Source organism: Gavialis gangeticus, unplaced genomic scaffold (genome assembly GCF_001723915.1).
Source record: "Gavialis gangeticus isolate Ggan-Ray unplaced genomic scaffold, GavGan_comp1, whole genome shotgun sequence".
Lineage (NCBI taxonomy): Eukaryota > Metazoa > Chordata > Crocodylia > Gavialidae > Gavialis > Gavialis gangeticus.
Genome location: NW_017729000.1, coordinates 35,021,506 through 35,035,927, shown reverse-complemented (window position 1 = coordinate 35,035,927; position 14,422 = coordinate 35,021,506). Strand labels below are relative to the sequence as shown.

Below are 14,422 nucleotides of genomic sequence, written 5' to 3'. Positions count from 1 at the left end.
TTAACCTCATAACAGATAATCTTTGTCTGAAAATCTGAGTTGAAACGTTCTCTCTTTTTTCACAAAAAGAAACTGAATATGTTTCATGAAGGTTAATAGGTTTTCTGTCATAGTGAAGTGAAGCACTAGCTTTCTGAAATCATTACACAGAAGAATAGTTACGCACACATAAACATTACTCAGAGAATAAAGCAGCACCTGCTTTGATAACTCAGTAACTTGGTTTTCATTTGTAAAATACGCAACACCACAGAGTATAATTGCAATGTCATATTAATTATATAGAAACCCAAACAAATGACTAACTCCTACTTCTTTTGGGAACACTAATAACACTATTACAAATATCATGACTGAAGATTATCCAGCAAGCTATTTTTCTTTTGTTCTGCTACCTACACGCACATCTGTTTCTTCCTTTTGCTGTTGCTGTGTAAGTCACAATAGGGAAGAGTCCTTCTAGAATCTGGTTAATGGCTCTTCCAACAAAAATTACTTAAGTATGTAAAAAATCCCTGGAGTGGAACCTCCCATAGGGCTCTGTATTACACCTCCTGCATGACATTCAACATACTCTTGATAATGAAATAGTAGACAATAAAGTGGTTAATGTAAAGGTAAAGAATAAGTCTTTGCTTCATTATGGCTTTCTGGAAGTGTATGCATATCCAAATAAAGATGTGTTTATAGGAAGAGCTGGGACAGGTAACAACAATGATGTAGATATGGGCATCAGCATTGACTGATTCTCACCAGAAAACAAGGGACCCCTTGGTATGTAATCTGGTTGCTAGCCCAACGGCTGTGTCTTCATTGCTTTTGTTACCTGTGCTACCCATCTTAAAGTTAGCACAGGCATTCAGATCTGTGTTACAATTACATCTTCAGTTTGCTAGGTAGACATAAACTTGGAGTCGGCCTCATGTTGAGGGGCCAGGTTCCCTAGTTTCAGCTGAGGTTTATGCTGTCATAGGCAGGAGATATAATGCCTTCACATCCACTGTATAGCCTTTCAGATACACTTATCTCAGCTGTGAGTAGGTGCCTAGATGAGCTCTACACTTGGGACCCTTTCCCCCACCAAAATTCTCCCTGCCATCACTACTAGCAGTCCCATCTCTCTTGCCCTTAGGGAGCTCAGGCAGCTGTATTATGGTTGATACACATGTAGGAGGCTTAGCTTGAAATTAAGTGCTGAAAACTCATAAATCACGTTCAAATGATTTGATGAGCAGGGTAAACTACAAGGATAAAGAACTGCTAATGGTACACTGTTGTACTGGACAAGACGCCTGGGATGAAGTATAGAATTACTAATATGCAACCATACAGCTGATGGGATATACTGCAAGGGGTTATTTGTGTGTTAAACAGCGGGAGGTTGCTGTCCAGAAGAAAACAAATGAGCTTGTTATCAGAGTCCTGCTAGCACATAATACTCAAATAATCTTTTTATGTTGGTTTTTGTACTGGTACCCCTCACCACACAGTACCCGAGTTCCAGTCATCAAGAACTGACTGTATCAGACTCCTCTTTCACTTTAGATTGTTTTCTTGCCCTAGTTGCTGCTCATATTTACATAAGAAATTTCAAGTGGGAGACATAATACTAAAAACGGTATTTTCCCTTAAGACATTAATCCCATACAAGGGCAGGCTCTTGCACTAGAGCCTTCCACTTCCCTCTTGTTCTGGGTCTTGGTCCCAATTTTAGGCCTCACTGTGGAGGTACGTGTGTGTTCAGATTGGTTTTAAATACCCACTAGAGTCTACAGGTTCCTGGTTTTTCTCCCGTTGCTACTGTTATATCCCACATTACTGCATCCTTCTGCCTAGCCTGCTTTCCAGGTGCTTCCTCACAATTTTCCAATACAATTATTTTATTTTATTCACTAAACAGTTTACAAAGATAAATTAAAATAAATGAGATGCAAATAAATTCTATGCTTTCTCCCTCATTTTCAAATTGCATTTTCAGTCCACTCAACCTATTATAATCTCATGGTGATTTTCATTTAACAGAGCTAAATGGATATGTGATTATTGTTACAGGAACTAACAGCAGACAATTAAATGTTGAGGTGTTGATAGATAAAGCTGTGTTTTGATTTGCATAAACATGATGCTAGAGAATCTAACTCTGGAAAGGTTTCAGTTTTAAGACTTGTGCATTTAGCTAATTACCACAAGTACCTCCATTAAGTTTTTAATTTTTAGAGTAAGGATTATAGCCACTTTATTTTAGGGCCTCATTTATTTTTGTTTTGAAGACCTAGTCAACATGCAGAGCTGATTTATCTTAATAATCAACTTCTGGAGTACAGCATATCAAAAATCAATTATACAGCCCTGAAATCCAGTCATTAAGACTTTAGCTGCTAATCTCATTCCTTTTTTAAAAATTTGTCTTCTACAAGAAAATTACAAGAGCATGCGACTCTGAAGGAATGGGCAGTAGTATAAGGAAAACAGGAAAGACGATTGATAAGTCAGCACTGAGAATTAGCTAACCACTGGACAACAGAAAACTATTAAAATGTTAACATCCTATATTGCACCTGCAAATTACTAAGCACTTAATTTAACACAGAATATCTAATTTTAACACCACCTCCCTATGCCTATAAAGCCTGATCCAATACCTAATCACATCAACAGAAAATTTTAAATTGACTTGAATAGGCTTTGAATTAGGGTCATGGCTTTTTTCACCCCATTAGTCCTAAATCCTTTCCAGTCTGTGCATCCTGGGGCCACTTCATCCACCTCTGAAACTCTGGGCACCTTAGGGGGATGGGGATGAAAAAATGATCATTGTTTTATATAATTAGGCAATTCTGGAAAAGAAATAAAAACAATACCTGTCTCATAGAAATGGTTACTGGAATTTAGGTGAAGTAGAATGCAGTTAGGCAAACAAGGATTCTGTTTGGCTCATGGGACTAATTCTTCTGCAGAATGGTATGTACTGCAAGAGACCCCCAAAGGTCAGGACATCAATCTTCCTGTTAGAAAGCCTACATTTTCACAAGTGCTGTGGGGTCCTAGCACTGTACTAGGCATTTTTACCATCCTCTTCTAATGACAGAACTTCCACAGCCAGTAACAGCTGACTATCCTCATATTTAATTTGCATCTAACTCACTTCCAATCTATGAATCAAAATGGAATAAAATACCCTTCCATATGGAAAAGAGTCTGTATAGAGGAGAAAACATTATTTTGTAATGACACTTACCCTGAGCTTTCTTCCAAACACAGTCACTTTGCCTTTAATCTGTTCTTTTCTTAGTCGCCATTCAATTGAGTTTAAGCCATTTTCCATTGGTAGGGAAATATTACACCGTCCTATGGTGGGGGTTACAGTGCCGGTCAGGACATGAGGTTCACTGTGGAAGCTAATGCTCATTCCATTGGCATACATCACTCTCAAAGTGCCATTATTACAGAGCTGGTAGCTATTCCTCACTTGATCTGGAGAGAAGAAAATTATGTAGCTACTTCAGTCATAAAAAGAACACCTCACCTAATTTGATAGGTTTTCATGGCACTTCCGTTGATGTCAAGTGAAGTCTGCTTGCAATTACCACTTACATGGTGATACAGTGGAAATTACCATTGCTATTGATTTATGTAAAGAACAACCATATTAATACTGTGAGCCTGCAGAAAAAACATCCCACTATATTTTCCCTTTACTGTTAATTATAAATCAAAATGTATATTGATGTCTTTCACAGCATAATTTATGTGAATGCATTTTTAAACTCAGCAAAACTCAGAGGAAAAATGATTTTAATTCAACTACTGGATCTACCACAAACCTATTAAATTTTGGGTTATAAAAAGTTTCTGTTGGAAATTTTGTCAGGAATGAGAAAGTAAGCCCCTCTTCTTTTTCTTTCTCTGTTTAAAAACTGCCCTCCCAGCAGACACATGGCAGGGTATTATAGATTAGCTTTAAATCCTAAACGTGCGATGCTCCAACAATACAGGCTGGCAGCAACAACCCTTTGTGTGCATGTCATTCTTCAATCTACTACAAAAGAGCTGTGCTAGCCAATCAGATGCCTGGCCTTTTTGCTTACTGATAAAAGTTATAAAAATAAACCTGTACTTTTATGGTCATGTTATTCTCTGCCTGGTTGACACCAGTGAGGTCCCTTCTGAAAGGCAATTGAAACAGAGGTTTTCAATACCTGTATAGTGTGCAGCTGCCATCTGAGCATCAATGCCCATCTGACAAAAGGATAACATCTACATAATTAATCATGTGGTATAACTGGAATAGAGTCATTGGAAAAGGATGCATCACAGGATAATAGTCTATAAATGTTGACATTTCTGTCAGAAGAAGACTATTGTCCTACAACAATGTTCTGATGCCAGTGACATTATCTCTTAATTAAAAAAACATCACCCACAGAATTCTTTTCAATCTATATTTGGTAACTATGACTTTATATCACACTACAATATTTGGTCCACATCAGGAAGTTGCACCTAAAGGAGTGTTTATCTTCTTAATTGCTAATCTCTGGGACTGTACTGTGCCTTTGTTATCTGAAGTGCTGATGGGCAATGAAATCACATAGTAAACTACCTATTTGTCACTGCAGCATGAAAGGCCCTGATTCTGATTTTACTAAAATGAGTAGATCCAATCAGTTGAAAGAACTTGCATAAATATTGGTGTAGGGCTGGGAGCTGACCTCACTTAAGCTCATCATAGCAAAAACCAGCTGCTCTTCTGGGATTTTACACAGAGTGAGCTAACTTTTCCCAACCAAACCTCACTGTTTTTGGCAGTGAAGATATAGCCAATGTTGCATTGAAAGCATGTGAAGCAAACTTGATATAAATGCATCAGCAGAACCAATGTTCTCCAGCAGGTACTGATTAAACTAAATTAGACAGCACTTCCTTCTGCTTGCCCTGAAGATCTGCAAGTTTAATAGTGTGCTTATGGGAGTCATTCTTTCTTGCCGAAAAATTTTGTGTTTTTACCAGTTCAGAAGTGTTCAGACCTTTTCAGAAGCTCAAATGATTATTCTGAATGGCTACTCTGAATTCTTACGAGGATACTGGGTGTCTATGTATGATATGCTGAACAGTATATGTCTGTACCTTGAACTACTGTGTAGGAAGCCTCCACTGAGGAAAGATTGGTAATGACTGTAACATCATCATCTCGATTGGAATTCTCAATATCTATGGTGATAGACTTTTCCATTTCACGGTGAAGGCTGGTAACCACTCCAGTGGGGCGTGTTACATTGGTTAGTCGTCCTTCGTGGTCATAGCTAATGGAGAAAGTTATGAGAGCAAAATGAGTATGCATATATACCTGACTTTTCTCTATATGATACATTAACATGGACCACATTCTTGCTAAAATTAGCATGAAACAGAGTCTTCAAGAGCATTATGATTATGTTTATCATGCTGTATCTTAAAACTGGCAATGTTTATGAATTCATATTTTTCTAGAGAAAAAACAAAGTCAATCCAGAGAAACTCCTTTTAAAATCAATTGCATTATTTTAGACTGTCACTGGGTGCATTTACATGAGACACTGACTGTGCAGTAGCAGTAAAATACTGTGCAGTAGCATGTCACAGCATGGATAGTGCTCCTATATACACTACTGAGCAGCAGCATTACCTAAAAGACATTTGTCGACACTACTGCACAGTAACTTAAGTTTCTGTGCATTTATTTAGTACGTGCTAATACAAGTACTAAATAGATGTGCGGTAGCAACTGTGCAGTTGCATCTCATTTAGACATGCCCAATGAGAACAGTATTTGGCCTACAGAGTTATCTGTAATGAACAAATGCTTATTTTGATATTTATACGTCATTACAACTGGATTAAGGTAAGTGGAGTCATAGCTCATTGTTCACCAAACAATTATACCCAGAGACTTTATAGCCAGTGAAAACTACTGAGTTTTGGGTGACATGAAGATGAACCTGCATTTAAAGTTTAACAGAAAGAAATCTATTTCAGAATGTGATTTCTGTGTGGTCAGTCTTGCATTTTGTATCAAACTTGTGTTCATGAAAATAACAGATTAATAGCACTGTGGAGAGCCAAGTTACAGTGTAGGCTGGTGTTACGCAAGAGGCAGGACACAGCTCAGAAAAATGTTTCTTCATTATCATAGAATCATAAAAAAACAGGGATGGGAAGGACCTGAGGGCATCTAGTCAGAGAATCATTTAAATAATGATTTAGATGATTGTCCAGCCCTAATGTCTATGAAATCTATAAAATCTAAACCAGAAGTTGGCAACCTTTTCAGGTGGCAGGAAGGAATGATGCAAAGGTTGATGAGTGGGCAGGAGGGTGCCAGGCCACTGCTGTCACCACTTTATCTTGGCACAGCACAAGGAGGGAAGTGCTTGGCACAATCACTTCTCTGTGCTGTGGCACAGGAAATGCCCACTGCCAAATGCTTCTGAAGCCCCACATCTGCAGACTGGATCCAGCCCATGGAGGATAGATTGCTAACTCCTGATCTAAACCTTCTCATCCAAATAGCTGTCCATCTTGCAAACTTCAAATGATGGAGATTCTGCAGTAGTATTTAACCACCTTCACAGTTAGCGAGTGGTTTTTATACGTCTCTTCTTGTTTATTCTGTCCTCTTCAGATACAAAGTAGTCTATCATCATCCTCTCTATTACAACGCAGCCTGGCCAGGTATTCCCAAGCAGGGGTTACTTGTGCCCCTGCAGTGACCAGTCAGCAACCAAGGAAGAATCCCTCTGTGACCAATCTTGCTGACCGAGGAAGGAGAGGTGTGCCCCTGTGGCTGATTGCGAAGCGGCCATGGCACTCCTGGAAGCAGCCGCAGTGCTCCCAGAAGTGGCTGCGGACACTTCCAGAAGGGCCTTGGCTACTTCTAGGAGTGCCACGGTGCTCCCACTCTGGCCAGTGCTTGCAAGGGGGCACCGGTGCTCCCACCTGCCACCCCTGCCCATCACTTAAGGGGCTAGTGTGGCCTGTCAGGGGGTACACCAGAAGTTTCAGGGAGTGCACATGCACCCCTGTGCACTCCTATGCATCACCACTGTTCCCGAGGTTGTGTTTTTACATTTGATTGCCCTACACTAAGTGCAGGACTTTATACTTGTCCTTACTGAATTTCAACCAATTAGTTTTGGACCATTTTCCCAGTTTGTCAATGTCACTTTGAATCCCTCCACCCAGCTAGGTCTCATCTGCAAAGTTACTAAGTGTGCACTCAATTCTATCCTTCAAGTCATTAACAAAGATATTAAGGCATACAAGACCTAGGACAAAACGTTAGAAGTCCCACCTGATACTTAGTTTGGCATTGAGCCATTGATGACTACTGCACTGTGAACCTTAAGCTTCCCTGCTGTTCTAGTTGTGAAACTTCATCTGAATAAGAGCTTACAATCACAGCAGATGGACAATGGACTTTAGTCCGCTCTTGTTGGTAGTATAGGAAAACATAGAGAAACCAAACAATTTCTGTACATTTCAGCCTGTGACTAAATTTAAACACGTAAGCTGCCCAACTGATTTCAACATGATTGCCTTCATGACTACAGAGCTCTAAAACAGGAATGAATTACACAGACTGCCTGACATGCATCTGAGAATTTTTAGGCCTTTATGAACTTATACATCGGTACCAAGTATTCTAACTTAAAAAAGGCAACTATAGAGAAGTGTATCTAACTGAAACCTAATGAAATACTCAGTTAAAGACTGAATGAGTTAGTAAACATAGACTTATTTGTAAACTTTGGAAGCTGAAGCCAGATGGGACAACTGTGATTCTTCAGCTTGACCTCCAATACGTTCATGTAAGGTGTTTATGACAAGATATGTATTAACCAGTATGGTTTTTATAAAAGAGAAATCATGCCTCTCTAATCCATTATAATTCTTTGGGTATGTCAACAAGATGTTGGATGAGACAGTATTTCATGACATAACGTATGAAAGGCTAGTTTTGGAACTTTAGAAAATGTCCTTCAGAAAGAGGCTTTGAAGTAAAATAATACTCATAAAAAAGTAACACTGATCAAAAAAGCCACAAGTCAGTTATGAAACAAGAAATAAAGATCAATAATAAATGGACAGTTTTCAAGCATGGTGAAAGTCTGTCCTCAAGGCTCTGTATTTGAACTAATATTGTTTATTAGTGATCAGAAAAAAAGAGGGAACATGAAAGTGACAAAATCATTTAGTTTAAGACCAGAAAAGTCTCTGTATACTATCATGACAAAACTAGGTGAATGGGCAGCAAAATGGCAGGTAAGCTTTACCATTAGCAGATATGTGATAGGTAATCCATACTGGACAGAATAATTTGAACTACTCTTATACATTGCTGAGTTTTAAATTAACTCAGGAAAAAGGCATGGGGATGGCTGTGTGATACTCACTGAAAATCTCTGCTTAAAAATGCAGTGGCAAACAAATCTTAGAATTCATGTGGAATGAGACAGAAAATACAAAAAATATTCTAATGCCATGTATATAAATCAATGGTTGTTTGCCCTCAGATAGGGGACACAGTTCAGTGCTGAACTCAGAAAGGAGAGATTAAGAGATGAATAATGAAAATGACTAGAAACATGGGAAAAAGTACATATGGAAAGAGTGACTGAAAATCTGGGAATGATTTAGTTTATGATTTAGAGGTATGAAAGTAATAAAAACTCTATAATCAGTATTCAAAGAAAATAAAAAGGAGACACGTATCTACCTGTCTTAATATAAAAATGAAATAGTAATGCACCAAATTTACATGTGATAGAAGGGAATGCACTTTCTGTAATATATAATTAATTTGTGGAACTGCCTGCACTTACAGTGAAATCTGATTAATTCGCCTATCAAATAATTTGCCGTTATGATTCCATGCCAGTGCCCCTCTGCCCTTCTAAGTCCTCCCAATTATCAACTCTTAACAGTTGGTCACTACTGGATAATTTGTTCATATTTATATTCCTGTTGGAGTGGCAAATTAACCAGAATTTAACATAAGATTGGACATTTATATGAATAAGAAAACCATCATTTTACAATTTTCCATATAGGAAGATTATTCTAAGATTGCTCATTTTGCGATTGCTTGCACTTTCTTCTGAAATTTCTACTGCAGGACAGTGTTTGTAACAGGTTGTAGGTCTCAGTACAGACCTTGTAGTAAGACTTGATCAAAATAGATTGTGTATAGGCTTTGACTGAAGTATTCTGGCCAGCAGCAGAGCTGTTGCAGAAGTTTTCAGTTCTTGCTGGGCACATCTATATGAGATGCCTAAATGCACAGTAGCATATTTCACCGCACAGTAAGCATGCATGTCTACAAATGTGCATGCTTACTGGGCAGTAAAAACCCTTAATCCTGCATAAATTTGCTATCTGCAAATGCAGGTAATAAATTTAAGCAGGATTAGTTACTGCACAGTAACGAACTTGTAGACATGACCCAAGACCAAGTTTGCTTCCGACTCTGCCCTGCCACTAGTGAGCTGCCCTCAAGCTAGCCCCAGGGCTCTGGGCTAGGAGACTTCCAGGGCTATGGCAGCCCCTGCTTGAGGCTTTAAAAGCCTGCAGGCATTTTGAGCCCTGGGGCACATCGGAAGGGAGCCTGAGGGCACTCCCAGCTCTGTATCCCCCCTGGGCAGGCTGCAGCCTACCTCTGCTAGCCTGCCTGCACCGCAGCACCACTGCCTGGTACTGCAGTATCATGTGGCTGCCAGGACAGCGCTGTCCAGGTCAGCAGGGTGCTGCAGACTCAGGCCAGGCCAGTCAACCCACACAGGCCGAGTTGCAGGCAGCTTCTGGCCAGCAAGACCAGTGCCACCTGCCCACAGCCCACCCCCAACAGCCTGCCCTGTGCCTGCAGGTGCTGCAGGGCATTGCCTCTGCCATGTGGCTGACAGTCCTGTGCCATGCATTTGTACTGGGCACTGCAGGCAGCTGCCCAGGCCTGGCAGGATGGGGACAGCTGTGTGGTGGTCCAGAGAGCCAGCATAGGACCCACAATGGCTTCATTCTCCTCATCCAGGCCCATGCCCACATCTGCGCCTATGCCTTTCACCTAGGACCCCAACTGGACCAAGGAGGAGACTAGCAACCTTGTGGCACTGTGGGGTGAGGTGGAGATACAGGGCCAATGCCCACATCTATGAGGCCTTGTCAGGATGGATGCAGGAGCATGGGCATGACTGGTCTGTGCAGCAGTGCTGCATAGAAGTCAAGGCCTTGTGGGCACAGTGGGTCACCATGACTATCTACAACCATCAGTCCAGAAGTGCCTGTAAGTCCATGACCTTTACGCAGCAACTGACAGCCATCTTTCTGGCCTGGGACCCAGGCCACAGGCTTGATCTCTACAACAGCACAGGTGGCCTGCCTGAGTCCCTGCTCTGGCCTGGTACCTCCAGTGACACCTCAGGCATCCATTGCCTCATTCCACCAAACTCTCCAGCTGCAGTCTCCACCAGCAGCTTGGGGAGCTCTGGCCAGTGCCTGCCTTGCCAGCTTAACAGCCCCGGGGCCAGCCATGAGGTGCAGCTGGCCGTGACACTGCTGGCCCCCAGTAGTGTCAGCTCCTCCCTGTGGGAGGTCCCAGCTTGGTGCCTGCATGGCACATCCCACCATCGGAGGATGCTGCCCAGAGCTGCATGCCATCGCCGACAGTCAGGATGGAGTGGAGCCACAGGCCACACCAGTCCTGGCCATGTGGTGATGAGTAGCTCTCAGGGAGGGCCCTCCTTGCCTTTGCCCCTGCCTCCACCCCTGCCCCCCTCTCACCCAGTCTGCTCACACTCCCCTGACCCTGGGTTCCAGGTCTGCAACATCTCCCCACCTCCCACAGCACTTAGGGAGGTGGGAGACATTGCAGAACATTATTGAACAACCCATGCCCCAGCTCACACCAAGGAATGCACTGATGCCTGTGGTGAAGGAATGCATTGATGCCTTCTTGGCTGTAGGGGGCAGAGATGTGTAGCACAGCTATGGGTAGCCCTCGAGGTGGCAGAGGAGGTTGAGGGGCAGTCCAGGATTGCCCCCACACCATTGAAGCTCAGGGTGCCTCACTAGGTGTGCAGTTGTGCCCAGGGCACTATGGCCATCAGCAGCAAGGCGTAGTGGGTCAGGCACCTCTTGGTCCATGCCAACAGCTCCTTGTACATGCACAGCAGAAGCATGCTTGAGGTGTAGCGCTGGCGTAATGGGTCTGCTCTCTGGGAGCACAGGCAGCTACTCATCCCAGTTGTCTGGGAGCTGGGTGGCAGTATAGGATAGTGGCTGGCCTCCAGGAGGTGGGGGGCGGGTGTGGGCTGGAGTCTGAAGTTGTAGCAGCAGGTGGTGCCAGAAGCCTGGTTTGTCCTGGCTTGGGAATGAGGCGGGGGAGGCAGACTGCCTGCAGCTAGCACCCAATGGTCCGCTGGCCCCAGGGAGGTGGGAGGGGAGGGGAGGGGAGGCCCAGCCAGTGAATGCATGGGCTGGACCTGGGACTGCCTGCCCAACTTAACATGGTTCCTGGGCACCCGCACATGCTTGACCCCCAATCTGAGACTGGGCAGCACACGGCCTCTGGTACAGAGCATCATATCAGAGAAATGTTGGAAACTCCCACAAACAGCTTCTGTCTCATGGCTCTGCAGGTCCTGCAGTTGCCCACGTAGAAGAGGCCACCCTTGGCATCTAGAGTGTAGCCTCAGGGTCACCACCACCCACAGCCGGGGCCTTGCAGATGCACTGGCTCCACCAGAGGCAGACACAGGACCACATCATCCTCCTGCAGCAGCTCGTGGAGACATTGCAGGAGCAGCTGGAGGACTCATGGGCCCGGAGGACTCACAGGCAGGTAGAGGATATCAACTGCAAGCATGCATGGGACTGGGTGGACCAAGAGTTCCAGGCAGAGTTCCTGGTCCTAGAACATGAGCAGCTTCAGCTGCTGCAGAAGCAGAACACCATTCTGGGTTGGGCAGGCCATGGACCACAACTGCCGGGTGCTGGACACTGTTCTGGCCCTGGCAGTCACATTCATGCTGCCTGCTGCCTGGCCCCCTACCCTAGCCCCCTAGCTCCTACCTCCTCCCACCTGGGCCTGGGAGGAGGTCATGTGTTGCCTCCAACAGCCAGGAGCCCCTGGCCTGGCCACGGCCCCAGGTTTAGCACCACCTAGCTCCCCCACCTGCGCCCAGCTGTGCCACTCACCCTGGCTCCATGTGGGCGCGGAGCCAGAGCTGCCTGCAACAGGGCCAGCATTGCACACCAGCCCTGTTGGCCCTGGCCACTGGCTGCCAGAGGGGGAGCTGCCCATGCCAGGGGACCAGTGGCTACCATCACCCCTGGGTGAGTGCCCCACCAGCTGCACTTGCCATGGCATGCATACCCATGGGGGAACAGCCAGAGGCTGGGGTACTGGCCACCTGCCCTTAGGCTCTGCTCCCTAAGTGCCCCCAACCCATGGCCCCCCACCCCAGGACAGAACAGACATTGCAATAGTTGTCACAGGGAAGAAGGTGAGTGGAGGAGGGGCTCTGTTTGTTGAGGGGGAGGGGAGGGCTCTGATGGGGATTGAGGGGGAAGAGGTGCTCCGGTTGATGTGAGGGAAATAGAGTCTTCACAGACATTAGGGAAGAGACCTCACAAGACCATTGAGTCCAGCCCCCCTGCTATAGTCAGGAAGTCTGCTGGGGTTCAACGATCCCAGCAAGATAAACATCCAAACACCTTTTGAATAAATCCAGAGTAAGTGCTTGCACTACCTCTGTGGGGAATCTGTTCCAGACCCTGGACACTCGAACTGCAAAGAAGTTTTTCCTTATTTCCAGTCTAAACCAGCCTTCTAGGAGTTTGTAGCTGTTAGACCTTGTTATCCCTTGGGAAGCTGTGGTGAACAGCTGTTCTCCCAGGTCCTGGTGCACCCCCCCTTATATACTTATAGGCTGCCACCAAGTCACCCCTGAGCCTTCTCTTCTCCACGCTGAAGAGTCCCGTGTCCCTCAGCCTCTCCTCATAAAGCTGGCTCTCTTGGCCTTTGATCATATGAGTGGCTCTCCTTTGGACTCTCTCAACCCCTCATGAAGTGTAGGGCCCAAAACTGGATGCAGTACTCCAGCTTTGGCTTCACTAAGGCCGAGTAGAGTGGGAGAATGACATCCCTGGTTTTGCTTGAGATGCATTGGTGGATGCATGCCAATGTTTGGTTTGCTTTGCCAGCCATAGCATTGCATTGGTGACTCATGTTCATCTTGTGGTCAATCAAGACCCCCAAGTCTCTTTCAGTTGTAGTGCTAGTGAGCATAGCACTGCCAAGTCTATAAATGTGATGCTGGGTGTTTTTCCCCAAGGTGGAGTGCTCTGTTCTTCTCTACATTGAATGCCATCAGGTTTTGGTCCGCCCACTTTGCAAGCATGTCCAGGTCAGCCTGTATCCCCAGCCTGTCTTCCAGTGTGACCACCTTCCCCCACAGTTTAGCATCATCCATGAACTTTTCCAGTCCACATCTGATGCCCGAATCCAGATAATTAATTAGGATGTTGAAGAGTACTGGCCCGAGTACTGAGCCCTGAAGGACTCCACTGGTCACCTTGCACCACGTTGACTTGTTCCCATCAACTAGTATTCTTTGGGTCTGATCCCAGAGCCAGTTCCCCAGCCACTGGACTGTGAGATGGTCAAGGCCACTGTTTCCCAGCTTAACCATGAGGACACCATGGGAGACCAAGTCAAAGGTTGTCTTGAAATCCAGATATATGACATCAACCTTGTCTCCCTTGTCCAGGCAATGCATCATCTGGTCATAGAAGGAGACGAGGTTGGTCAGGCAAGACCTTCCAGTAACAAAGCCATGTTGGCTGGCATTCAGAAGGTTGCCTTCTGTTAGCCCAGGGGTGGGCAAAATGCAGCCCATGGGCTGGATGCAGCCCACCAGGCCATTCTATCCAGCCCACAGGGCCCCTAAAAAATTTGGAAAATTAATATTTATTTGTCCCTGGCAACTTGTCACATGGCCCTCGATGGCTTGCTAAAACTCAGTAAGTGGCCCTCCGCCTGAAATAATTGTCTACCCCTGTGTTAGCCTGTTGCTGATGCATCCCTTGTGACACGTGTGTAGTGAGTGTGGTGCTGGGAGTGGGTGGGGAGGTGGGGGGTCCTTGGGTGAAGATGCAGGTGAGTTAGAGCGGGGACTGCTGGAGGACGTAGTTGGCCAGGGCCAGCCACACCTGGTGCCTTGGCCCCCAATGGCAGGTGCATAGCTCTCCTAGGACCCTGGTGGGGCAGGCCTGCTGCTGAAGGTGTTACTCCTACTGCCAGGCATCTTCTGCACACCATGCCTCCTCCACCCAGGCCTTGCAGAAGAGCTCCAGCCGGGCCTCACAGATGTTATACAGCACATAGGCT

The 14,422-nt window shown here is 45.0% G+C and overlaps 1 protein-coding gene across 7 annotated transcripts in view; it reads right to left on the bottom strand.

Moving 5' to 3' along the window:
- TENM2 (teneurin transmembrane protein 2) overlaps positions 1–14,422 on the bottom strand; it is a 1,374,704-nt gene that overhangs the window by 13,109 nt on the left and 1,347,173 nt on the right. For all 7 annotated transcript variants that reach the window (XM_019506504.1, XM_019506506.1, XM_019506505.1 and 4 more), the window contains 2 exons: positions 5,128–5,303; positions 3,239–3,474 (listed from right to left, as the gene is read on the bottom strand). In XM_019506504.1, the coding sequence (XP_019362049.1) occupies positions 3,239–3,474; positions 5,128–5,303 (412 nt within the window). The remainder of the gene's footprint in view (positions 1–3,238; positions 3,475–5,127; positions 5,304–14,422) is intronic.